The sequence below is a fragment of the Gavialis gangeticus genome, unplaced genomic scaffold, assembly GCF_001723915.1.
Source record: "Gavialis gangeticus isolate Ggan-Ray unplaced genomic scaffold, GavGan_comp1, whole genome shotgun sequence".
Classification (NCBI taxonomy): domain Eukaryota; kingdom Metazoa; phylum Chordata; order Crocodylia; family Gavialidae; genus Gavialis; species Gavialis gangeticus.
Genome location: NW_017729012.1, coordinates 11,494,141 through 11,520,006, shown reverse-complemented (window position 1 = coordinate 11,520,006; position 25,866 = coordinate 11,494,141). Strand labels below are relative to the sequence as shown.

At 60.9% G+C, this 25,866-nt stretch overlaps 1 protein-coding gene across 1 annotated transcript in view; it reads right to left on the bottom strand.

Annotated features, from left to right (window-relative positions):
* Nucleotides 1-1,515: 1,515 nt before the first annotated feature.
* Nucleotides 1,516-25,866, bottom strand: part of LOC109293387 (telomerase-binding protein EST1A-like) — a 72,779-nt gene continuing 48,428 nt past the window's right edge. The window contains exons 5-10 of the mRNA XM_019511279.1: nucleotides 18,467-18,643; nucleotides 15,605-15,751; nucleotides 9,449-9,602; nucleotides 4,940-5,151; nucleotides 4,637-4,718; nucleotides 1,516-2,636 (exon numbers count right to left, since the gene is read on the bottom strand). Of these exons, the coding sequence (XP_019366824.1) occupies nucleotides 2,506-2,636; nucleotides 4,637-4,718; nucleotides 4,940-5,151; nucleotides 9,449-9,602; nucleotides 15,605-15,751; nucleotides 18,467-18,643 (903 nt within the window). The 3' untranslated portion in view covers nucleotides 1,516-2,505. The remainder of the gene's footprint in view (nucleotides 2,637-4,636; nucleotides 4,719-4,939; nucleotides 5,152-9,448; nucleotides 9,603-15,604; nucleotides 15,752-18,466; nucleotides 18,644-25,866) is intronic.

Below are 25,866 nucleotides of genomic sequence, written 5' to 3'. Positions count from 1 at the left end.
CCCCCCCCCCCCCCCATATAGACACAGGAGCTGGGACTGACCACGAGGGGACAAGACGAGGCAGAGCACAGGGAGTGTTTGGTAGCAAAATTTATTAAAACCTCTAAACAAAACAGCACAAGACCTCACCAGCCCCTCCCCTCCCACCCCTGGGTCTGATGCTCTGCACGCAGCTGGCAGGCACAGGCACAGCTCAGCCCCGAACGAAGGAGCTGGACGCCTGCTGCCAGAGCCACTACCCACAGCTGGTGTCAGGGCGCCCTTCCCAAGCTGCAAACACAAGGTCGGGGGAGCAGCAATTGCATGCCTAGTCCCTGTCTCCAGGGAAGAGTCCAGGCCCAGGGGCCAGTACTGTCCGGAGGCAGCCCCTGCTCAGAGCTGGTCCTGCCCTGCCAAGCCTAGGGGGCTTTGGCTTTCTTTCTATGGTGCAGGGTGTTCCTTGAGTCCTCTTGCACGGCCATCCTGTACGGCTGGGGAGAAGGATCCATGCTGCAGCTCTGGGTGTGCAGGTCTGTGCAGCTGCGTTGGGCTGGCACGTCCCAGGCAGAGCCCCCAGCAAGGTCCTTGTGGTGGAAGTCCAGCTGCCTGGCCTCGGTCTCCAGGGTCTGAGCTGGGCAGGATCCTGGCCGTGGTCCGGAATCGAATGCCCTTTGATGCACCAGTGATGTGTGCTGCCCGCGCTCTCCCCAGCAGATGCTGCAGCCTCCAAGCAGCTGTCACTCAGGAGCCCAAAGCCAGAGGGCTCGTTGCCTGACCACGGGGCCCCTCTCTGCCTGGACTAGTCAGCCCCTGGGGTGGGCTTGGGGACAGGAAGTCGGGTGAAGAGGAGGCCAGGACTCCTCCAAAGCAAGCAGCTGAGCAAGCAGAACCCCTCCCACCCTGCCAGGGCACCGTAGTGCCACAGATCCAGGTCCCCTCCCTGGCCCCAGGCAGCACAGGCAGATGAAGCAGACAAGCCCCTTGCCCAGCACAGCAGCCTCAGGGGCTGCTCCCCACTGCCCTCAGCAGCGCCCTGCTCAAGCTGGTTTAGCCCGAGCCCAGAGAGGCAAGAAGAGCTGCTTTCAGGCCTGCTGCCGCCTCTCCCACAGGCCCCTGTGCTTGAGAGCAGAGAAGGGGAAGGACCGGGAGGGCAGCTCAGGCCCCAGGGGTCCAGACATACTGCTTCCGTAGTGCTGGGGTGTGCCAGGGGCTGGGCCAGGGACTGCTACGTGACCGCTGCGGAGGGCAGCCAGGGGCTGAAGCCCCTCTCAATCTCTGTGCCTGCAGTGTGCTCCAGCTTAGAGATGAACCAGCTGCAGGGAAGCCCCTACCCCATGAGGGGGTCTGGGGTGCAGGACCCACATGCTGGGAAACCTTCAGGGTGGCATTGGTGCCAGGCCTCCCACACAAGGCAACAAGGCCCCCTGAGCAGCAGCCACATTGCACACTGCTGGACAGTCTGTTACCTGTTCCTTGCTGGACATAGGGGTCTTCCCCAGGGAAACAGAGCATCCCACTTGGCCTGACCCCGGTCTTCCCCAGGGAAACAGAGCATCCCACTTGGCCTGACCCCACCCTCGGGGTCCATGGGGCAGCAGCTAGTGATCCCACCACGATGCCCAGGACACTGCAGCCTAACGTCAGTCGGAGCCGACTGCCTGAGTGCCCGAAGGAGTGTAAGAGGGATCTGGGACAGGGAGCAGGAGTGTGTCTGGCATGGGGAGAGGCACAGCAGAGGGGCAGGAACAGCTGCAGGGCGATGGTGCCTCAGTGATGATGCTGCCCCGCAGACCGGGGGAAGAGGGCCCTCACGCCCTGGTGCTCCAGGGCTCACGGGGGCAAGGGCATCTCCCAAGGGAGAGAGAAGCCCCACGCTCATCAGCTCCAGGCAGACTCTGCTGCCAGGAAGAAGGGCAGCCTATGGGCTTGCCCAGGCCCAACCCCGTCCTGCCCCAGGGTGCAACTGGGACCCAAAGGAAAGCGCAGCGCTGCGAGGAAGCAGAAGCAGCAAGGGGGTGAGATGGCGATGATGGCAGCAGGGGAGAGTCTGACCCCACAGACCAGGGTCTGCTTTAGCATGGGCAGCCCCAGCCTGTCCACAGGGTCCTGCTCTTTGGGAGGGGCTAGGACAACAGGTCACTCTTGCCCCTGCGCCCCACACACAAGGTAAGCACTGGGGGGGACAGCCCCTGCTGTTAACTCGCTGCCCTCAAGGAAACCATCAGGAGCCAGAGGCTGCGAGACTGACCCCAGAGCTCACCCCAAAGTCTTCTGGGACACAGCGCCTACTTGCTTGGCTTCACCTGAGCCTCAGTGCTCCAGCCTCTGTACGAACCATCGGCAGCAACGACCTTCCCAGCGCGCCTGCCCCACGGCAGCACGGCCATCCCAGGGGGTGAAGACGTGGCATTTATTGTTCACGGGTGGGCGGGTGGCAGGCGACGTGTTGCAAAGCCTGCCTCAAACGCCACGGTCCCACGGGCCACGCGCTGCGGTACTCACTCGGCCTCTCCTGCCCGCACGCGCTCAACCCTCCTGGGCCCACTTCAGGAAGGTGGGAATGTCCCGCACGGGCACGTTCCGGGTCAGCGCCTTGACCCGCAGGTTCCGGTCATCCGTCAGCAGCACCACCTCTCTCAGCAGGCGGATTGGGTCATCTGGAATGGAGATGGGAGGTTTGCGGGGTCAGGGCTGAGGTGCCAGTGCCTGCGGCAGAGTGGGGAGAGGGAGCCAGGCTTGCTGGCACAGCTGCAAGCCAAAGCGCTGTCATCTGCCCTCTGCTCCACAGCACTGGGGCCCCCTCCTGTGCAGCCTCCCACGCCCCTGTGCTGGCGATCTCCCCACTGTGGGCATGTGCTGGACCCAGGGATTGTGCTGCTGGAGCCTTGAAAGGGCTCTGGGCTTTCCTGAGTACATGTACACAACATGGGCTCATTCCTGCCCAGGGCAGGGGTCGGACTCGACGATCTAATAGGTCCCTTCCGACCCTAACATCTGTGAAACACGGGCACCCCCTCTCGCCTGGCCAAGGCTGCCTCTCCAGGCTCTTGCTCATGAGACGCCCCCAGGGTCAGCTCCACTCGAGCCTCATGGCTTCCGCATGAAGCTCCTTCCAGGCAGACTGGGAGAAGCCCTCAGTCAGGCCAGGCTGGGGAGGGGCCCTTGCACACCAGACCTGTCCAACTATGTGTCCCCTGCCCTCCCCTGGCCCAGAAGCACCTTTGTGAGGGGCCCTGGTCAACAGCCAAGAGGGGAGACATGTAGAGCAGGCGCAGGAGGTGTCTCGGGGGCCAGGACGCAGTTTTGACTTGAGCTCTCCCAGGACATGGCTGCTTTGCTCCCTGCGCTCTCACGGTGAGATCCAAACCCTGCCCTGAATTTAAGTGGTTTTGGACAGGCCACGACCGCTGGCTTGGCGGACTCAGCTCAGACAGACAGAACGAGCTGCACCCCAAGGAACAGCCCGCATGCCCCTGCCCCTGGAGGAGCCACCCTGCACCCTGGGGCGGGAGCAAGGGCTCCATGTGCAGAGTGGGGGAAGCATATGGGGCATGTGTAAGCAGCTGGGCCCTGTGACCAGAGCTGTTCCTATGAGCACAGGAAACACAGCGCCTCCGTGCCAGGACTTGGATGGAAAAAACAGAGGCCATGGGAGCCTAACATGGGCCAGGGATCTGCTGCGCTGGTGGGGGGGAGGGGAAGGGAGGGGATGACTGTGGGGAGCGTGGCCGGGATCTGCTGAGCTGGGGGGGAAGTAGGGAGAGCGCGGCCGGGATCTGCTGAGCTGGAAAGGCGGGCTGTGGGGAGCGCGGCTGGGATCTGCTGGGCTGGGAGGGACGGGCCACGGGCCAGGCCCTGCTGGGAGCCGGCTCGGAGGTTCTGTGTGGACACTCTCCGACACGCGTAATGATAAACATCCTCTGCTGAGCTCCGTGATGCGGCAGCTTGTTACAAACCAGAGGCCGTCAGCTTGTCAGGCCCATCCGCCATAATCCGCGACTCCAGAGCTCGGCCCCGTCCGCACGTAAACACTGGTGACGGCCGTTCTGTGTCTCTGACAAGTTAAGCTACTAAGAATTTGTGCTAACAAACGGGGCTTGATGCAATCCCAGCCCAGCAGCCCCTGGAAACTGCTCACGGAGGCTCTGGCCACTGCAAGCCTCTTGCGAGGGGGGCACTGCCTGCCCCAGTGAGTAGGGGCAGACAGCCCTGCAGAGACAGCCCTGCCCTCCTTCCCATCACCGCCATTGTGACTAGACGCTCAGTCAAGCACTGACTCTACTTGAGCTGTGGTGCACTTGGTGCTGTACTGCCAGAACAAGGCGCTCTGTCCAGCTTCTGGTGCAAGCAGATAGCTAGAAATGACAGCTGGGCACAGGGCAGACACGGCTAAAGAAAGGCCCAGGCCAGGCAGATGACTAGCAATGGTCTCCCTGCATCAGCCGCCGGCCTGTTACCAAGCATTCGGCAGGCACTGCAGCAGACGAGTACTCTAAGGAGGGGGCTGAGGTGCTTTGTGGGTGTATGCCCGGGGGTAAGGTGCAGCACAGGGGAAGCAGGGAGGGGCATGGCTGAAGATCGACCAGGCAGGTGACAGACCATGAAGGGCCCTGAAAGCAAAGACCAGCATGACAGAGGAGGAGCTCGAACCCAGTACCTTTGTTAGCTGGCATGAAGTCCTTGGCCTTGTCATTGCAGTAATGGAGGCAGCAGGACAGGATCAGGTCATCGTTGTTGCCCTAGGAGGAAGGACGATATTCCCACATCAGGATGCAGAGCTGCAGCACCCCCTTCCATGCTCACCCCACGCCCCGGGCTACCAGAGCCACCCCCTCGCACTCAGTGAGGACCAAGGCCACGTCACTGGGGAGCCCTTCCCGCTCAGCCCGAGCACAGCCATGCTGGGGGGCTCTGGCTCCGTCCCAGATGCATGCTCCGGGGCTGGTCCAGGGCCTCTTACCTGCTGGCCAGTGGTGTCTTCACTGCGGAAGGAGATGGACTCGAGCTCATTGCCACGGCTGGTAAGGGCCCTCATGCAGCTGTCGCGGCTCTCAAAGCGCCCCTCCAGGAACTCAATGGACTTCCTGGCTCGCTCCTGCAGCTGGCGGGCGTAGCCCCCAGCACGGTGCTCCGTCTCCGAGCCCTTGGCTAGGCCGTCCAGCTCGTTGATCACTGTCACACACAAAGGGCACAGGGCAGTCAGCACAAGACAGGGGAGCTGCCTGCCGCTCACAATGGGGGCCCTGCGGCTGAGGCCTCAGGTGAGGAGCAAGCCTGTGTCAGCATGTGGGAAGAGGAGGAGAGTGGTGCTGCCCCCGCCCCACCCAGAGCCTGCCAGGCCAGGCCATGAGCAATCCAGCATCTCACTGTGATGCATGTACAGCACCTGGCACAGCAGGACTCTGCCCTCTGCGAGGTCCTAAGGTGCTACCATGGTGCACACAGTAATGAGACATCACAGAGTCAGAGAGAAGGGCTGCAAGGGACCTCCAACCCCCTGCCTGAGGCAGGATCAACCCTGTGCAGACCATCCTAGACAGGCGATAATCTAAACTCTACCTAAGACCGCGGTCAACTCCGACACTACACAGACAGCACCCAAACCTGCCACAGGGAAAGCAGGGAGACCACAGCAGCCAGCGTCCTGCTTCTATAAAAGGTTAAGATACACTCAAGAGTTCCTAGGTAGAGGCCATGCCCCACACCAAAAAGGAGGGCAAAACCCGACAGCCTGTACCCATCTGGCCATGGGTTCAAATTCCTTCTTGACTCTAAATACAGAGATCGGTCAGACCCTGAGTGGAGGGGCAAGACCCTCTAGCCAGAGACCTCTGGCTTTGCTCCAGGCAGAAGCACTGGCGCACCCCATCAAAACCCCAGCCTGGGCTATAGCAACCAGTGCTTCTGAATGAGACTAAAAAACACCCTGACACGTTGCTGCGGGGGGGGCAACCAGCAACGCCCAGAAGCCTGGGAAATTCCCATGGCAGAACACAGGCCTGGCTATGCCTAGATCATCCCTGACCAGTGCCTGTTCAGCCTCTTCTTGAGCACCTCCAGAGACGGCGAGTCCACAGCTTCCCTGGCATCTTTTCCACAGCCTCACCGTTCTAACAGTGAAGCAGCTTTCCCTGACACCCAGTCTAAACCACCTCTGCCACAACTTCTAGCCACTGGTCCATGCCCTCTATGCAGTGAGAGAGAAAAGGTGCTTTCCCTCTTCTTTATAGTGCCCTTCAGGTATTTGAAGACTGCTACATATCCCCTCTTAAATGCTTTTTCCAGAATCACAAGCTTCTTGCTTCAGCTAGAACTCACCAAGCTGCCCCGTTCCTACCCTGCCCCAGGCCTTGGCTGTGGGCAAGAGAAAGCGCCAGACTTTGGTGAGGGGCTGCAATGTCTCTTGGACTGGGCAGGCTGGGCCATCTAGCCCCATCTCCTAGTCCCAGTCTCCAAGGGCTGATTCCCGACCCCACAGGATGACTGACCGCTATAGCTATCCACCAAGCTTCTGCGCAGCAGCCTGCAGCTCTCCTGAGGCTACTGCCACCACTGCAGCTACTGGTCCTAGCCTCCGACTTGCTGTGGCTTGAGAGAAGGCCGTCCTTGCGCACTGCTCTCTGGGAAGGCCTGGCACATGAAGCGAGGTCTGCAGCAGGACTGGCTGGGGCAGGGAGGAGCAGCAACACGCACCCTCTGCACAGCTCTCCTTACTGAGGCAGGCTGCTCAGCACTCTCCCTGCCCTGCACCTCGCCGCGGCCGGGACAGCACGCTCCTCTCAGGCCCAAAGACGCGCCTGGCCCAGGATCAGGCTGACTCCCAGGCCTGCTTGCCGCACTGCTAGACTGGGGATTTGCTGCTCCCAAAAGTTGGGCTGGGGCCGCCACCACCTGCATGTGACACCCAGGAGAGCCCCACAGAGCACCTGTCCTCAAGGCACTTCCTGCTGCCATGAGGAGCAAGTGTGAGTGAGGTCTCTGTACAAAAGTGCTCACATGCATGTGCAACAGCCCACTTACACATGTGTGCCAGTGCGCCTGGGGCCTGTGTGAGAGTGAGTCCCTGTGCACAGCATGTGTTTGAGCTGTGGCTTGATTTCTGGAGATTCTTTCCAAGCTCCAAGCCAAGCCCTGAGTTCAAGTGGGAAATATGCATTCCTCAGGGGCTTGGGGAGAGAGCTCGGGGTCTGAGGCCTCTCCCCGGTGCTGTGAATCACTGAGCAGGGAGCCCGTGTGACCATTCAGTTCTGTGGCAAGCCTGGCACTGGCTGCCTGGGTACATGGGCGAAGCTGCATGGAGCTGCTCTGCTCCTCTGGCTCTGGCCCCAGCGCCCCGGTGCTGCCATGTGCGTACAATGCAGGGCTGCGATTCAGGGGGAGCGCTGCTAAGATGGAACATCAAACAGGAAAAGCTGGTATTCCCTCCCGAAATCAGCCTTCCTGCTTCCAAACCAAACAGGCTTCAAAGGGGAGGCTTGTTTGTGCTTCTGCACTAGGCCTGGCTTCTCCATGGCAGGGTCAGGCCCAAGGAGCATGGAGCAGGTTAAAGAGCAAGAGAAAGAAACCAAAGGGAAAGCTGCACGCTTAACCCCTTGCTGCCCCTCAGGAAGCAGCACACAGGAGGGGAGCCCTGGGCACTGGGCAGGGGGTCCGCAGGGGACACTCCCTGCCCAGCCCTGATGCTCGCAATAAGTTCGCAGGGGCAGAGAGTTCTGCTGCGGCTTCTGTGCTCTGGACTGAGGAGGGGAGGGCCCCCTCCCACGTGCTCTGGGCTTAGACTGGCTGCTGGTCTTGTGGCTTTGCTCAGCCTGAGTCAGGGCAGCACTGGCCAATTGCAGCCTCGTGGAGCTGGGAGCCGGTGCAGGGGGTCAGTGGCTCCTCTCATGGGGCAGGTGAAACAGCGTGGGTGAGCGAGCGTCCACTGAACTGCACCAGAGTAGCCAGGAAGCCAGGCTGCCCTGCAGGGTGCATGCCAAAATTCCCAGGGGGTGTGAATGGGGAGCTCACATCCCCCCTAGCTCAGCAACCTCCGCCGGGCTGACAGCCCCTCCCTGGTGTTCCCAAAGTGGAGAGGCCAAGCTGAAGCATCTACAGGGTTCCCAATCCGGGCAAGGGCCCCCCTTGCCACTCTTCTGGGTCTCCCCAGCCAGCAACCCTTGTCCGATTACTGAGTATGTGCGCCACCCCACCAGGGAGGAGCAGCACAGGCAGGAGGGCGCCGCAGCTTCAAGACAGCGCGAGGGCTCTGCAGCACCTCCTGGGGACAGCAGTTGCTGACTCTGACTCCCCTCCTGCCCTGTGCCCCAGCCTCCCAGGGACTTGGCCTGCTGAGCATGACCAGGGGAGAAGCCTGCCCTGCAGGGCCAATGGCACAGGGGTCAGGCTAGGCCCCTCCTGGCAGCCCATTTCTAAGCACGCTACACTAACAGTTCTCATGCTTGTCTCTGCCATGAGTTGGTGTCAAACAGTCCCACCCCCAGAGCATGTGCCCACACAGCAGCGCAGAAAACAACACCTGCTGCTCACACACCAGAAGAGCTGGGGCTCCAAGGGCCATGAAGGCAGCAGCACAGCCAGCCCACTCTGTGCTCTGGACCTGAGGCACCTCCCCTACTCCTGCTCCTGCTCCAGGATACCTCCTTTGTGTCTGAAAGGATAACTTGGGCTGCAGGCTGGCGCTGGCGGTTCAGTCCCTTTGGGCTCCAGCTACCCAGTCCCAGTGTGACAGCAGCCAGGGGAACGTTACCTCGAACTCAGTGCGTGGTTTGATGATCAGAGCAAAGGCATCTCAGCAAATCCTCCCGCCACCCCGGGAGACCACCCAGCAGCAAGGCTGTTATCTGCCAGGGCGAGTGTTTACCAATAACGGGAACCAGCTTGCTGCTTTGCTGCGAGCTTTATAAGGATAAAATAAAGGGCTGGGCCAGCGTAGTGTTAGGCGCTGGGACGCGGGCTGGCCATCGCTCTGTGTCTAAGCCCTGGCTCAGCGGGGATAAGCTCCCTGCTTCAACTGTTTAACAATTCCCCCACCCTGCTCCCTCCCAAATTCCCTCTAAATCCTGCTTAACACCCGCTTGCCTCCCACACCCAATGCCCCTGGCACCCCACATGCATCAAAGGGAGGGGAACAAGCGCACGCGGTGGGTGGGGACCAGGCAGTAAGGGAGATGAGTGACATGGACCAGAGGATGCCTGCATGAGACCCACTGCAGGGCAGCACCAGGGGAAAGGGCAGGTACCCCTAGAGCAGGGTCCTGGGGCCAGGAGGGCCCCCAGCACAAGCATCAGCACGGAGATGAGTTCATCTCCAAAGTGGCTGCTGGTGGGCCTGGCCCGAGGCTAGCCATGACAACCAGTGACAGTGGGGTCTGGATGGGCCCAGGCTGTGCCACAGCAGGATGTACCCGCAGCAGATCAGTGAGGCTCCTGCGGGAGCAGGGTCAGGGAGAATGCACCTGGCCTGACTCACCGATCAGGGGCACCACCAGGATGAACTTCCTGCACTCCAGCAGCCGCGCCAGGCTGCTCAGGTGGTCGATGAACCCGTTGGTGTCTGGCACCAGGAAGATGGGCCGGATCTCCAGCTCCATCTGTCTCATCTGACTCTGATCCTTCAGCACAGCCTGCAAGAGCCCACAGAGAAGAGGAGAGAGTTAGGAAAGAGTTGGGCCAGGCCCAGGGAACCCCTGACCAGAGCAGCCAGGAGACCCTGATGGGAACTCACAGCAAGCGGGACTCTGGGCCAGAAGCTGTTTGACCCTCCAGCAAAGCCCCATGGCACTGCAGGCATCAGGCATGCAGCTGCCGCCCCGGCAGGGTGTAAAGAACGCCCTCGTGCAGAGGCATACCGAGCACTGGGCAGCATCTGGGATACGGCCCTGTATCCTGGCATGCCAGTGTCCATACTAGAGGGGCTATGTGGCTGCAGCGGAGTTGTAGCAGGACTGCTGGTCTAGGGAAAGTGCACAAGCAGCTCGGATAGGCAGGGCCTTTGGGCCAGGGAAGCGGTGCCACAGGACAGCTCCGATAGCCAACGCCACTAGGCAGCTGCTGCTGTTACCCCTGCCTGCACATGTGGCCATGAGAGCACGGGGCTGCTGCTCCCACAGAGACCCATGAGGAAGTGCCTGGCTCTGCCAAGCTCCGATGACTGAGGGCCCCTCTGGCTGGGCAGCAAGCTGCTAGCAGCAGCCCCACTTGCCCTCGCAAATGGCAAAAAGGCTCAGCGACACGGCTCTCGCTCCCTGCCCAGGCCCAGGCCCCATGTCCCATTAGAGAGCAGCCCCAGTGAAGCCAGAATACAAGCTGCGCCCAAGACCCCTCAGGCGGCGGACAAGTTTGTGCTCCCAGGTCCACGTGCAAGGGCAATGCCCTGTGCGCGCGGCCCTGCGGGTATGGCCCCTGGAACGCGCCCCAGACCCCGCAGTCCCCTCGTGGGTGGCATCTGCCCTCCTGGCTCTCACAGCTCGTACCCGTCAGATTCCTGGCAGCTGCGAGCGACGCCTGTGCCGGTCGTCACGTCCCATTCCGCTCCCCGGGCCGCCCGGTGAGAGAAGGACACAGGATGCGCAGGGAGCGAAAGAGCGAGGTCGGCGGGGAGCGTGCCAAGTCCCCTCTCGCAGCTCCAGGACGCGCGGGGAGCCAGAGGGAAACTCGCCTCTGCAGAGTTCAGAGGCCGGCAGCGAGATTTATTTTTGTTTGTGCGAGTAAAAGGCTGCAGAAGCCTCTGGCCAAGGGGGTATGGGGGGAGGGGAGTGGCCTGTGATTCATGCAGCCTCTCGCTGGCCTTTCGCCAGAGACGAAAGAGAACGCGGGTGCGCAACTGGGAGCTGCGACCACATTAACTCTTCAGCCGGTGCCGCAGGGATGAGAGCCGCACCCTGTCGGGGGAAAGCAGCAGGCACTCGGACTCCTGGGTCCCACTCCCCGCTCCGGCCAGCCGGGCATGCAATCCTGAGAGATCACTTCCTGTCCCCATGGCTCAAGCATGGTAATGACCCGTCCCAGTCTCCTGGGAGCTGGGAAGCCGGCCACGTGCAAAGGCCCTGGAAATCACATGGGACGGGATGACATGAGAGCAGCACAGCTGTTTCTCCCAGGGACGGGCCGATGCCTGCGGGGAGCCAGGCTCTGGCCTGCGTTCCCGGAGCAAGGGGAACGAGCGAGTGCTCCACTGCAGCAGCAGAGAAGCCGGAAGCTCCCGTGTGCCGTGGGGAGCACACACAGGAGGGCTGCTGAGGCCAGGCAGCACAGGGAGTGCTCGGCTTCTTCTGGACTGGTGGTGGCTCCTTTGCGTGGTGACAGCTCTGAGCTCAGGTGCTTCTGACCATGTCCAAGTCCCAAATTTCTGCCCAAGTCCGCCAGACCCCTGAGGATGTCCCGCAGCAGTTGCCTGTCCTGCCACCATGTCCTGGCAAGAGGGCCGCATCATGGGGCTGCAGTTGCTCAGGGCTGTCCTTGGCCAGGGCCCTGTCGGACCCCACATACATACAGGAGCTCCTCTAGACACTCAGTGCCCTGCGGCAGGGAGGAGCCACCGGCCGGCTACCTGGAACTGAACGGCCATGGAGAGGCCCACGTCTTGCCTAGGGAGGAAGGGGTCCTGTAGACTGGGCTGGGGTGGCACCCAGCACTCTGCCCTTGCTGGGTCATGAACGCCAGTCCAGTTCTCCCTGCAGCCGGGCAGCCGTGGCGCCGCTGCCTGCTCCGGCTCCGTCTGCTCCAGGGGATAGGAGGCGGATTTTCCAGGGGGCCAAGAACAATGCCTCTTTCTAGACTCTGCTCGAGGGTTTCCTCGTTCCAAGGTTTGTCGGCAGCGTCTTCCCCAGGAGGAGACGTGCCCCGTGCCTGGTAGCGAGCCGGGCTGCCGCCGTGGCGGAGCCGCCGTGGGTGGGTGTGCGCCTTCCGCACCAGCAGGCACCCGCTCCCAGGCAGGTGCGTGCCGGCGCGCGCGCACCCGCCGCATTGTTCCTCCGTGGAAAGCGTGAATGGGCTGGGGCTATATTTAGCAGGTTAGTCACGCTCCCGCCACAAAGGAGTGGCTGCATCTTAAGGGGGCGGCTGTTCCGTGTGCTTGGAGGGGACAGGGGGAGGCTATTTTGGGAAGACATGTCATAATTGGCTGCCCAGTGAAGCCGCTTCTGTAATGCCGAGCAAAACAATAGCAGCATCCAGAGGAAGAGCCTGTTATGTTTCAGGTGGGATGTTTTCAACTGCTCAGGAAACCCGACCGCTCCCAGCGCACAGCAGCGGCACAAAGGACAGGGGACGCCGAACAGCATGGACCAAGGGCTCGGCCAAGGGAGGGGGCTGGGTACCAAGGGCCACAGTGGGTGCGTCGCAAGGGAGAACACGTCTGCCCGTGCCAGCCCAGCTCCCTCACCACTGGAGCCCTGGCGGGGACGTGACCCTTGCTCCCCCCAGCACACAGCAGCTCCCAGGTGTGTCTGTGACTCAACCTGCCCCAGCTCGGTAGCTGGCCCTAATGGTCTGGCCTGATGAGACATGGGAATGGGGCTCCCAGCTGGACTGGTGAACCGGCACTGGAGGATGCGGGGCAGGGGAGAGTGGGAATGCATGCACAGGTGCAGGTAGAGGTGGGCAGACTGAGCATGGCAGAAAGCCTCACTCCAGGGAGGACTTGTCTGAGGAGCCCGTCTCTTTTCCTGCCGCAGAGACGCAATGGAGAGGTCCCCTGGCAGGGACAAGCCAAGGGGCTACTCCTGCTCTCTCAGGGGAGCCAAGCTGAGCTCTGCAGGCCCAGGTGCCTCTCGCACCTTGAGCTGGACAAGTCACTGAGAGGAGACAGCAGGGCCACTGGCCTCCCAAGAGAAGACGAGTGCCATGGGGCAAGCCCCTGTCCCTACCAGGATGACAAACAGGCACTTGTCTCATAAGCCCCTCAGGGCAAATGGGACAGGTGCAACAGGTTCCTAAAATAAAGGACAGTGATTGCACAAAGGGCGCATGGGGCTGAAGACTCTGGATGCTGCCCAAGACGTTTCCAGGCCAAATGGGTGGCTTACATGCCAGTATTGCCATGCAGAACCAATCCAGTGGCAGAGCCTGAAACAGGGGCAGTGGCACACAGCAATGTAGCACAGGACAAGGCCATGTGTGAGCCAGGGGTTTGGGGCTGGCCCCCATTAGCAATGAGGGCGGAGAGCTGTGAATGGACTGGCAGCTCCAAGCAGGGGACTGAAGTGCAGCAGACTGAAGCGCAGCAGAGAGGACGCTGAGATCAGAAGCACGAGGGGCTCAGCAGGGAGAACGCAACTAAGCCAGTCGAGCGAGTGAAGCCACCCACCCGCAGCCCCTCCCAGGAAACGAGACCCAGAGGCAGCAAGGGCAGAGAGAGCCCGATGCGCAAGAGCAGACAGAGCAGCAGGGAGGGTCAGTGAAAGCTAAGCCAGAGAAGCCCAGCAGATGTGGGGCTGCTCACACAGTGGTGTCTCTATGGGGTGAGGACAGCCCCTCTCTGCAGGCCCCTGAGGTGAAGGAAGAAAGGATGGCCCAGCAGCGTGGGCAATGCGCTCAGCCCTAGATCTCTTCCTGCTGCCGCTGGCAGCCTGACCCTGGCAGTACCTTGGACCTCTGCTCCTATGCACAAGGGAACCGTTGGCCTGCCCTGCCGCAGAGGGAATGGGAGGGCAGGTGCAGCAAAGACCACGAGCATCTCCGGCACTGCAGTGCCAGTCCCTGTATCTCCCTGGGACCACGATGCAAGGAGCTGCTGCTTGTCTGTGGCACTGTGCAGAAGCATGGGCTCCTGCCCAGGTAGGGGAGGCACGCTCAGGACAGGCCAGTGCAGAGCGCAGAGATGCGGTGAGACCGCAAGGAAGAGTGCAGCACAGCATCAGGGGAGAGTCCCTATCAGCGAGCGCAGGGGCATCTCTCTGGGAAGACCCAGGAGCTCTGTGACCCCAGGCCCTGAGAACAGGCCAGGGAGAGGCTGGGGGAAGCTCAGCCCCATCCAGCGGCCCCTCCCCTGACTCAGGCTGTCTGGTCAGTGCCCGCATAGAGCAAGGGCTGGGGCCTGCACACGTGTTCTTCTCCAGTCTGTTCCCAGCCAGCTCTGGGCTGCATGACTTGACTCAGCCCCCAAGGACTGCTCCTCCACCCCTTGCAGTCAGGCTCCAAGTGCACCTCAGCCCTCAGCTGCGCAGCCCCCGGTGCTGCCCACACCCACATTCTGACCTCCATCCGGCTGAAAGCCCCAGCCCCAGCCCCAGCCCCAGCGCAGCTCCGGAAGAGGGGAGGGGTGCACTGGGGAGAGACCTGGGACACCTCCGGCAGCTCCTGACTGCTGTGGAAGGGGCAGCCTCAGTCCTGGGCGCCAGGGAAACTGTGCACAGACAGGGGAGCTGCAGCCTGGGGCTCTGCGATTGCTGCCCTCCCAAAAACATGTGCAGTTCCTGTTTGCCGGGTTTGTGCAGAGCACTGGGAAGTGGGGAATTTGCTTACACCTCTGGCTTAACAACCTGGGGAGGCTGGGAGGCTTCAGGCCGCTTGAATTTACAGCCCATCTCTCTGATCGCTAGCTTGCTCCCTGCCGCTTTCTTCCTTATTGTATTAATGCGACCCAGGTACCTGCCAACACTAATAGCCTGGTGTGCAGGGCAGCCCCTCCCTCCCTCTTGCTCACTTCTACCTTTGCCTCAATATGTATTTTTTAAAATTGAAGGAAAAAAAAGGGGGGTGGGAAATGCAAGGAGGTTGGGGTGGGTTTGGAAGGCGAAGCGCAGTGGTTCTGGGCCCTGCGCCAATAGCTGGAGGGTACACATGTGTGCTCTCCCAGTAGGGCCTTCCGCGGCCCTGTTTTACAACCACCTCGGCACAGACGGCAGAGTTCACGCATATGGCCAGACAGATGTGTCTGGCTTGCGTTCAAGGCTGGAAAATGAAGAATTATGGAAGTGAAGGGCCCTGGGCATTAGAGAGGGCGGAGGTGAGGGGGAGGGGGAGCCGGGGAGAATTCTCCTCTGCTGAGAAATCCTCATCTGCGCTGCAAGGCTGGAGGAAGAGGGGCCGAGAGAAACCAAAGCAGCCAAGAGCCATGTATGTGGGCTTGCTCTTAAAGGGCCAGTGCTCATGCCGCCGGGCCCCCACTCCCAGCTGGGCCAGTTGACCTCCCAGCTTCCAGCTGGGGCAGGCTCAGAGGGCCACCGTTGGACAGCCTGTGTTGATCAGGTCCGCCCATGTGCCCACAGCGAGGGCAACAGGGGGCTGGTGCTGCAGCTGACGGCAGCAGCGCTGCTCATGGGAGCTCTGCAGTATGCTGTCAAGTCCCCGCAGAGAACAGGAAGGTTCCCCATGGCGAGGCAGGGCCCCACGACTGAAGGGATCCCTATCACTCCTGACCCACACAACACAGGTGTGGGTGTGCACCTCTCCATGGAGGACAGCAGTGTGGAGACAGCTTCAGCCAGCTCTGGACTGCTCCAAGTTTCCGCCAGTTCTGCCCCAACCATGGCCTGGCCCCACTGAAACCCAAGGGGGAGCTCTGCTGATGCCTGGTGACCAGGAAGGCAGGCCCAGGCTAGAGAGCCACGTGCTTGGCCCCCCAGGTGTACGGGGCAACTGGCTCACCCTGCCCAGACACCCTGACATGCTGCTCCTGTCCTACCTGGATCTTGTCCTGCCGACGCTGCTGCTCAGCTACTTTCCGCACTAGCACTTGCTTCTTAGCTCGGAGCTCCTTGATGTCAAGCTCTCCCCCACTTCCTTCAGCCTCGGAGTCATCCTCAAACGCCTCAACCCTCACGTCGTCCTCCTTGACGCACAGAACCCAGACGGACAGAAACAGAACAGAACAGGTGAGAGCTGGAGGGCAGCAGGTGACTGAACACCCTCTCCTGGATGGCCCACCCCCAGCAGAGAAGACCGTGCTGGGTACATTTGCCCACTGCTAGTCGCTCACATGATGGGGGACATTTGGGTCTAGTCACTACAGAAAAGGCAAGGGAAACCCTAAACTCTGCTGTCAGCCAGGCAAGTGGGGCCTTGCGGCCAGGGAATCCAGATCTGATGCTGGTGAGCACTACTCAGGGACTCTGGACATACGGGAGAGGCTCCTGGCCTGGCTGGACCTTGGGCCAGTCACCTGCCTGGGCTCCTGTCGGCCTGTAGGACAGAGGACGACATTTCATCTCCCACCCTCAGAGCTGCCTGGTCTGTCAACTCAAGGTAGAAGCTCCTCGAAGCTAGATGCTGCTGCAGCACTGCTAAGAAGCCCTGATACAGGCCGGCACTGTCTTCTGCCCTTACTGATGGAACCAGACCCAGGGATGTTAAGGACAGAGGGAATGTGAGGCTCTGGTCTGCCTTTCTGCCTGGCACACACCAGGGAATGTCACCCAGAGACTCCTGCCTCAGCTCGTCCCTCCCAGCCCAGCTGGATCGGGTCCATCGCAAAAGGACGCTCCATCTGGATTTAAGATGCTGGGCGAGGCAGGACTTGCCAGACCCTGGGCAGGAGGTTTCACAGGTCTCGTACATGCCCTGTCAAAAACGTGCACGCAGGGCTCTGGCCTCACCTCGCCATGCCCTGGCTTGTGCCCCAGGTCATGCTTGCCCTCTGAGCTGCCCCCTCTGCTCCTGGTGGTACAACCCTGTGCTTGGCTGGGAACATGCACAGCTCTCACTGGGTAATCCACAGCAAGCTCTCCCACGGGCCTGTGACTGCCCCGAGCTGTGTGCCCCCTGCCAATGGCTCTACTTGCCCTCCCAGACCATGGCCAAAGTGTAGGAACAATGACAGGTGCCTGTGGGTCCACGCCAGACACTGCCCACAACGGGCCCTGTTGGAGTTCCCAGCCAGGGTACACGTGGCCTGCACAGGGCTGAGCCGAATGAATCACAAGGAAACACTCTCAGTTAGTAGATCAGCTCCTTCCCACTCATAGCCAGCCTCAACTCCAGGCTCAGGGTTTGTCAGCACTGGGTCTGGCACCACAGACAGACGCTCCACAAATCAGGATGGCCAGTGAGGAGCCCAGGAGCCCCCCAGCCTGGATTAGCTCTCACAGAGCCGGGGACTGTGCACACAGGCTGCTCTCTCACTCATCCTGTGGCGGGGGAAGACAGCCCTCGGCCTCACCTCCACCCTCCAGGATGGGCAAGCCCACAGGAAGCAAGGAGCAGCGTGGAGGGCAGGCACATCCATGGGAGCCCAAGTGGGTGCAGTGCAGATGTAGGTCGGCAGCGCAGTTGGGTTGGATTACGCCTGCCTAGGGTCAAGGGATGGTCACGCCAGCCTGAGAAGCTAAGCTCTGCAGGGACTCGAATGAGGAAGCCTGGGTTTTGTAATGAGCTCACGGAGGTTCCCATAGCTGAGAAAGCCCGGAAACCTCATGCCTTAGCCTGCCACTGCTGAACGGCTGAGGGAACCAGCAGTAGCGGTGGCTCCACTAAGGGGGCCAAGGGATCCAGGGTCTGAGCACTAGGGGAAGGCAGTGAGGGTGTTCTCAGGTCTGAGACCCTGAATTGGGCCCCAAGACCCCAGCCTCTCTGTCCTCAAATGCCCCACGTACAGGGCAGGGGAATCCAGGCTTGTCCGCCACCAAGGCCAGCCACAGTGCTCTGGGGATCCCTGCAGCATCCCTGCCCCCATCCCCGGTTTTCCAGCACTTCACCTGCTGCAGACACTGCAGGGATGAAAGGGCCTGGATCATGCTGTGGCTGGTGCCCAGACCCCAGCTCCCCTGGGGACAAGTTGGCCAAAGGCCAGGGCACATAAACCCCCCAGCACCTCACGGGTGGGAAGCCACGTCCTTGGCAGGGCTCTGCCCTCTTCTACCCTCCCTCCACATCCTTCCAGTCGGATGTGTAGTGAGCCTGGGCAGTGCTTGGGCCACCCAGCTCCCAGCTCCGAATGCCTCTGCCCTCCTCTACTGTTTCCCTGGCCTTTCAAAAGGGAAGATTAAACACCAGGAAAGAGTCAACCTGCAGAGCGGCTGGCAGAGCCGTTAAACACACACACTGAGCCTGGAGTGAAACAAGGGCTACAGGAACAAGCAAGGGCAGAAAAACAAGAGGAGAATTCCTTAATCACATCAGGATGTGAGAGGCAGGGGAGGGCCGGGGCGCCAATGTCAGCTCTTCCTGTACGTGTGCTGGAGGCTGGAGTTCAGGCCTGTGCCGCGCTGAGCTCCATGGCTATAAACTGAACCCTGACACCCCCTCGCCGCCCCCTCTCCCTGGACTCCAGAGCTGTGCGTTATTAAAGGCCCCCCCTCCCCGACAACCATTAAAAGCAGCATCTGGAACTCATAACAATGCACAAGATAGAGGCACCCAGGTCAGACTGGCAGGAAGGGGCATGAGCAAAGTATACTTGGGAGACAAGGGCTGTACACTATTATCCCCCAACGCCCAAGGCACACACAGCTACACCGGCTATAAATAGCGGGAGCTGCAGGGCAGGCCGGGGCTGGGCCCCACAGGGGTGATTCTTCCTCCTCCGCGGCACACTCTTCCCGCACGGTACCTGATCTTCCAGTTGTTTTCCCTCTTGGCTTCCCATTTCCTTTCCCATGGCGTCTGGGACGGGTGCCACTGACACATATTTTCCACCCTTGAATGCCAGCAAAGGCTCTTCTTGTCCACAAAGGGCTTCCAGGAAATACTTCAGAACTGTGACCCTCTTGCAGTCGGCTGCAATAACCTACAGGGTGCGGACAGGGGGTCGGGGGGAGAGAAAGGAAAACAGTCAGCGCAAAGGGAAGGCAGCGGGCACTGGCCAAAGCGAGATGCCCTGAGTCACAGGGCCCAGCGAGCCTCGGGACACTGGGGAGGGCGTCCTCAGGCCCTTTTGGCTCAGGACTGAAGCAAACTGTTGGGGCCTGGAGTCCCACTTCTAGCCACAGCCAAAGAGGAGGGTGAAAAGGGTGAGTCTGAGGTCCCCCAGCCATCCCAGTGCCCTCCACACCTCAGGGAGACTGGCCCATGCCCTGCAGCCCTCTCGCCCCCGACCTCACCCGAGGACAGGAGGCGGGCGCGGGCCCTGGAGCCTCCATCCCGCTTCGCGGCGCTGCGGAGAGGGCGCCCCCCCGCTGCCCCCACCCCTCCCAGGCCCGCAGAGGCGGAACTCCCAGCCTGAGCGCTGGAAATCCTGCTCGAGTGCGAGATGAATGATGAGGACTGTCCTGGCTGTTTCATTTCAGCTAAATCAACAGAGCCCCCTTGACAGCCTCCACGATGGGAGCGGGAGGGCTCGGAGAGCAGGGGTCAGGCAGGCGGATGCTGGGGGAAGGATACAGGTGCGCAGAGCCAGCAGGTGGGGGCATTGTACAAAAGCCGTGCGCCTCGCGGGCCCCAGGCCTGCCCCGTCCCCTGGGCTCAACGCACACAGCAGCGGGGGAGCCTGTCAGGGAAGCTAGGACAGATCTCGCCAGAGTGAAATTCAATAGCGCTGGTAATTATCAGATTCAGGAGACTCTCCAATGGAGTTTCCAGAGCTGTGGAGCCTGGAACTCATCCCCATGTGCCTGCAACACCCCCAACCAGGCCCTCGGCCTGCCTCCCTCCAGCCAGCCCCCTTAGCGGCGGACACCACTCTCGGAAAGCGCAACCTTTCCCTAAGGACAGGCCGTGGCACCACGGTGGGGCAGCTGCTTCCCGGTGCCCCTAGCCCTGACCTCTGTGGGCCTGTTACACGGGCACCAGAGCTGCGCTGGTTCACTCTGCTTGGTGCATGCAGGAAGCAGTGCCTGGGCTCTGCCATCCAGGCTGAAGGCCCCCAACCTGCCACCCGCTGACTCCCAAACCAGGGCGCACCCCAGCCTGGCCTCAGCGGGAGCAGGGAACTAGGGGGCAGGGATGGCCACGTGTGGGTTGCCTGAGGGAGGTCCAGCATACAGCAAAGCAAAGAGGGCTGGGAGAGAGAGACCCAGGCCATGAGGAGAGCACGGGGCAGAGCGGGAAAGGGAGGCACAGCCCCGCGGCCGCCGGACGCGTTGGGCAGGTCCGGTGCAGCAGGGTGCAGGCAGGCTGGGCCCGGCAGGGCTCAGCGGCACGCAAGGCCGAGCCGCAGTGACTCACGGGCTGGCAGGCAGCACGCGGCACGTCCCCTGCCGCACCAGGCTGCTGTGCAGAGGAAACTTCTGCTCTTCCACAATGCTGCCAGCTTCCTCTCTGCGGGCTAATTTTAACCACCCCCTTGTTACAGTGCGTGTCAACCACCTGACCTTGCTGCAACCCCTGACCTGCTGCCCCAGCTACTGCGGGGAGCCGGGATCCTTATGTAACAGAAGCAGGTCTTTCCTCCCTGCCTGCAGCCACCCCAGGATCAAAGGGTCCAACACCTGGGCTTGGCCCCCGCATGGAGGCTGCTCCTACTGGGATCACTGCGGGCACCTGCATCACCTGCCCAGCTCCAGACCCCGAGGCTGCATCCGGCTGCACCCTGCAGACAGCTCAGTGCTGCCTGGAGTACCGGGGCCTCTGAGCACATGCCAAGACGCTTGTCCCCAGCCAACTCAGGCCCCTGAGGCTGAGAAAGGGCTGGGGAGCAAACCAGAGGGCCAAGGGTTTAGCAGCAACTGCCCAGCCTGCAAGGGGCTCGTCAGCGAGCACTGGTGCACACAAAGAGGCCCTGGAGCTGGGCTGTGAGGGGAACGGGAATGTCTCCCCTGCTCCCCTCTGGGAAGAAAAGCTGAGCAGAGAACAAACGACTTCCTGCCAAGCTGCCACAGGCTGCGGGTGGGTCGTCAGCTCATCTGCTGGGGAGAAGAGAGCCCAGCTGAAGGCCTGTGACATAATCCCCGCAGCAGCTTGTCTCATGAACACATTTTTCCAGGCGGCATCAATGAAAAACAGACAAAGTGAAAGATCTCGGTATCGCAATCATGTGGACAGCCTGCACAACCAGCCCCGCTCACCAGCAGCCTGGGGCACCTGGAAAGCTGGGCTGTGCTGCAGCTCAGCGGCCCAGGATCTCTGACAGGTTCCCCAAGTGTCTGGCATTGAAACGTTCCCTGTTTCAAGGTGAAACCATTAGTGCTCGGATGCCAAGAGAGCTCCAGGTTGCAAGGCTACAGCCCCGAGGGGCAGCTGGAAGCCCCGGGTGGCTCTTCATGTAGGATGTGCTGGAGGAGCAAGGCAGCGGAGGAGCAGAGTGGCTGGGGCCTGGGAGCGACACATGACACTACAGAAGGGACCAAAAGGTCAAGCGTGAAGCCAAGCAGCATCACTGTGCTGTGCAGCGCGGCGGCAGACGTGCAGCCCCGGGAGGGGACGCAGCAGCGCTAGGCGCCCTGCCTCAACAGCCCGCGGTGAGGCAGCAGGAACTGAAAGCCCTGGCTTCCAGCACTCGCTCACTACGAAAATAGGCCTGACACGCACACAGCCGCTTGAGAAGGAAAACTGAAACCACACTTTGGTGAAGTGGTCTGGTGCCCCCATATGTGACCTGGGCTCAGTTCCGCAGAGACGCAGGTGACGCAGGGATCACAGCACCCCGCGCTACCACCGCAGCTCCGGGGCACGCAAGGAAAAGACTGCCATGGATCGCAGGCGGCCCAGGGTACTGGGGCAGCAGTTACATGAGTCATTTTGTGATTTCGGTGGGGGGGGAGGCGGGGCGGAGCCAGGCCGAGGAACGGGAAGACTCTGTAATCTCACACTAAGTCAGAGGCGCTGAACATCCACAAAGACATGAGCTACTCAAACGCTGGCTCTCTCCAGCACACAGCAAGTCAGCTCCACACCACTCACACTAATTCACGCTAATTCATGGTTCGGACAACCACGTTGCAGTCGGCTGCTAAGATGCAGCAGGACATGCGGTAACACGACCCCATGGCCACACTCTTCCATTTCAAATGCCTTTCACCTTCCAGCAACCCTGCCGAGAGGCAGCACTGGGCAGGCAGAGCACAGCACAGCTCAGGGAACAGAGCTCCCTGGGCCCTCTGTACCCTTTGCTTCAGTTGCCCCCATGGAGGGGCATGGGAATGAGGTGCAATGGAAACACAACACGCATGGTACATCAGCTCTGCACGGGGAACCCCTCCCGAGCGCAGCCAGCCCAGGTGCTACGCCTGGGGGACACGAGCAGCTGGCGCTCCTGGGGTGGTGTCACCAGAACCAGACTGCTCTGGTGAGCCCGATGCTCCTGGCCGAGGGGCAGCCTCGACATGCAGCTCGGCCTCAGTGGGGCTGACCCACCCTGCAGACGCCTCTGCACATGCTGCTGAGCGCGGGACATTGCTTTGGCGCTGCTAATTGCTGCCACGCCCACGATGGCTTCAATCAGCTTTTACAACTTGTTAATTTTACAGTGTCTGAAGAGCAAATAACTGGGAGGCAGGAATGCAACGTCTGCGTCAGCTCTTCCACATGCTCCATACAGCCTGCCCGAGGCCGGACAGTTGGCCCCGCCAAGCCCAGCTAGCTACGGAGGACCCAGCAGCCCCAGAGCAGGGGCCAGGAGAGCTCGGGCTAGTGAGGGTGTCCCCCGGCTATTAGTTTCCAGGTACATGGAAACCGCCATGAAGTCGCTGGCCTGAGCTTTTGTGCAGAAGGATCCTGGCAGCCTCTGTCAAAGGAAGCTCAGACCCCCTTCAACCCAGGAGGAAGCAGGGTGCCCTTGGAAAAGGACTTGCTGCAGGAAGGGCGGCTCCCCTCAATGTAACATTCCCGCAGGCAAGGGAGACGCCGGCATCCCGATAGAGAAGGGGAAATGGGCACAAGGAGCCTGAGTTGTACCATGGAAGAACAGCCCAGCCTAGACCAGGAGACGGCAATGAGAAGCTGGACCATGGTCAATCGCTGGCCCAGACACACAGTGCTAACTGTCTTCACGATGTTTTAATCATGGCTTGTGCAGCTGGAGTGGATGGAGCTCCCCCAGGTCAGAGCACGTTAGCCTACATCTGCTTTAAGCCACAACAAATCATTGGGGCAAAGCAAACATCAACCCATCAATGGTGCTTCACAGCCTGGGAAAAAACTCTCCCTTGCGCTGTACAGCAACCAATGGTGGCAGCAGGACTCTGCCAGGACTGCCACACAATCACAGACAAGCCAGGCTGGCAGAGCCCTCAGGAGGTCCCATCCAGTCCAGCCCCCACGCTCAAGACAGGATCAGTCCCTTCTGGGATGGTTTGGACAAGTGTTGGTGTCACCTATCAGAACTGCACAAACGGCCCCCCTCGCACAACTGCCAAGCCCCATACCACAAACACCAAGCCCCCTAACCCACCACAGGTCATGGGGGATGAGGGTACTTGCAAAGTCCAGAAGCAGCTGTGGTAGGTCCATGTGGCACTTGGCCTGGGCTAGTCCACCTAGGTGTGGTTAGACTGCTTCCAGCACCCCCGCTAGCCTGGGTGTCCGAGCTGCCCTGCCCCACGCAGCGCAGATGTGTCTGTGCTTGCATGCATACTGCACTATGTTGACACAAGCGTGGGAAGTTTCTGGATGCTGCCCTAACACCGGTGCAACCACACTGGTGACAGCACTAGCATCTCACATGTGAGAAGCAGCCGCTAGTGTCAGGGGAGGCCCAGGCAGCGGCCCTGGCCCAGCTTCCCCCCAAACTTCTGCTGGGCCAGCCAGCTTCCCTGCGTTGTTCCCCATCAGAGCACACATGCCCCAGGCGAGCCTGTCAGCAGAACAGTGTTTTAAGCCTGGCGGACACTTCCATCTTTCCAGTCCCAGACATGCAGCTCAACCAAGGCTGCTTTGCAGACTGGAAAGTAGCAGAGAACCTGAGCCAAGTGCCTGCCATCGCGAGAACGTGTCAGCCCAAAGCTGGCCCTCCCTATCCCTGCACACTGTGCCCCTTGGAGCCAGCTCGTTGGAGAGAGGGGAGCGGTCTGGCTGCAGGGGATTTCACAGAAGTGACAAGGCTGCAATGAGCTGGCAAGGCAGGCCTGGGTCTGCAAAGCTAGTGAGCAAGCAGAGCAGGAGCACAAGCCATCTGACGCACTCTGAGGACGCAGCTCCTCTAGGGCTGCAGCTAGGAACAACGGACAGGTCCAGTCCCACCTGGCTTCCCAGTCCTGCGCTGGCACCAGAGGCTGCACAGGGTCAACCCCTGGGCATGGCTCGTTCTAGAGACCACCTCGAGGAACTTCTGCCCCTTTCCTGTTGGCAAGCACGGGCCCTGCAGGGCAGGTGCTGGCATGGTCTCTCGCTCCATCTGTGAGATCCCTGTACAAGCCCTGCTGGGGCGCTCTTGCCCTTCAGAGCATCTGGCCTGGTGGTTCCATCGACTACGAGAAGGAGGATGCAGACTGGTCTAGGTGAGAAAAACCGCTCATGAAAAGTCTGCACCAAACAGGTCCTGATGTGATCGAGGTAGCGTGGCCCAGTCCCACACAACCCTGGCAGAGCCCCAACCCCTGTTGCTCAGCTTCACAGATCTGCAGCAGGCCGAGCCACAGCTCATTTCCCTTCCCACCCTCCCTGGGTTGTTCTCTGGTCTCCGGGGCGTGGGGGTCAAGCAGCCACCCCAGGACAGATCTCAGGGGCCCTGGCAGCCTGCTCTAGCTAGGGCAGTGCCTGTTGTACAAGGCAGCACCTGACCTAGTCAGCAGATGCCAGAAGACTCCAGGGAGGGCAACAGCCCAGCAGGTTGCCCTCGTAGGATGATGCAGTCGGGAGAACTTGGAGGTGCGTATGGAATTGTTAGCACAGAGCTCCCTGTCTGGCCGCAGAGGCATGGCCCAGCTACGCTGCTCCAGAGAGGAAAGTTTTTGCTGGTTTCCAACCCAGCTTTTGGCTTACCCTGGCACTTGGAAAGACTAGCCCTGATGTTTTAATCACCTGTTAAGTGCTCTGAAGAATCTTTGTGTCAGCTCTGCAGTCCAGCTCGTCTCCAGCCAGCGAAGCAGCACAGCGGGGAGCTGCTGGCAGCTGTCGGCGGCATGCTCGGTTCCATGGCTCACGGCTCGTTGCTAGGTGCCTCTGCCAGCTCAGACACGCTATCCTGCCCCACTCCTACTGGCTAAAGGCAAAAGGTCCAGGGGAAGGTGCAGGCCATCCAGGACGGCGCACCAAGCCCTGTACCCAGCCACAGGCATCTTTAGCCAAATGCCTGGTGCTGCCCCGGATGAAGCTCGTGCATGGGTGTTTCCAAGGGATGGCGCTGTGCCTGGGGGCCCTGCTAAGGGCTGGGCTAGCTCAGAGACTCCACTGCCTCCCCCACACCCTTCCTGCAGCTCCTGCTGGAGGGGCACTTGGTTGTCCCAGGGCAGAGTGGGCTCGGCAGCCTCCTGCTCCTGAAGTTCACTTTGGTGGTGGGCAAAGTGATTCCCGTGCTTGACAAATGCTGTAGCGACTCTAGGCAAGTCTTCATCCAAGGTGACCAGGCTCTTTGTGTTGGCAGCTTTGGGGTCTGGGAGCATCCATGCATTCATTGCCCATGGCCCCGTGGTTCCCTGGAGGCAGAGAGGAGATCGTTCCAAAGGCACAGAGCTGTATTTAGAGCACTCTGAGGGAGCCGGCCCTGCTCCCCCTCACGCCCAGCTGCCCACGCTTTTAAAAACACCTGCCTGTGCCCGCAGCGCCGACCCCAGACTGGGCCACAGTGGAAGGAAAGAGGCAGAGCTCCAGGACCTCCATGCACACGGGTCTGAATCCAGGATGGCCTTGGGGACTGGAAAGCCGGCATCAGTGTGCCTGGAACGGTGCAGCCAGTGGACTCTCCTCTGTGTTCCAGGAGCCTTCCTTCCCTGGGGCCAGGGAATTTGTTTCCTCTGCCATTTCGGAGGATGCCTGCCCTGCACAGATTGCTGCATGGACTTCAGGCAGATAAGAAAGTGGTTAGCAGGCGGTTTGGTGGAGGAAGGGAGTGCTGCTTAGTAAGGGAAAGGGGACTCCTCTGCCACAGGCTGCCTTTCCTTCAGGGCTGCTGCGCTAATTCACCCAGTGACAGAAGGA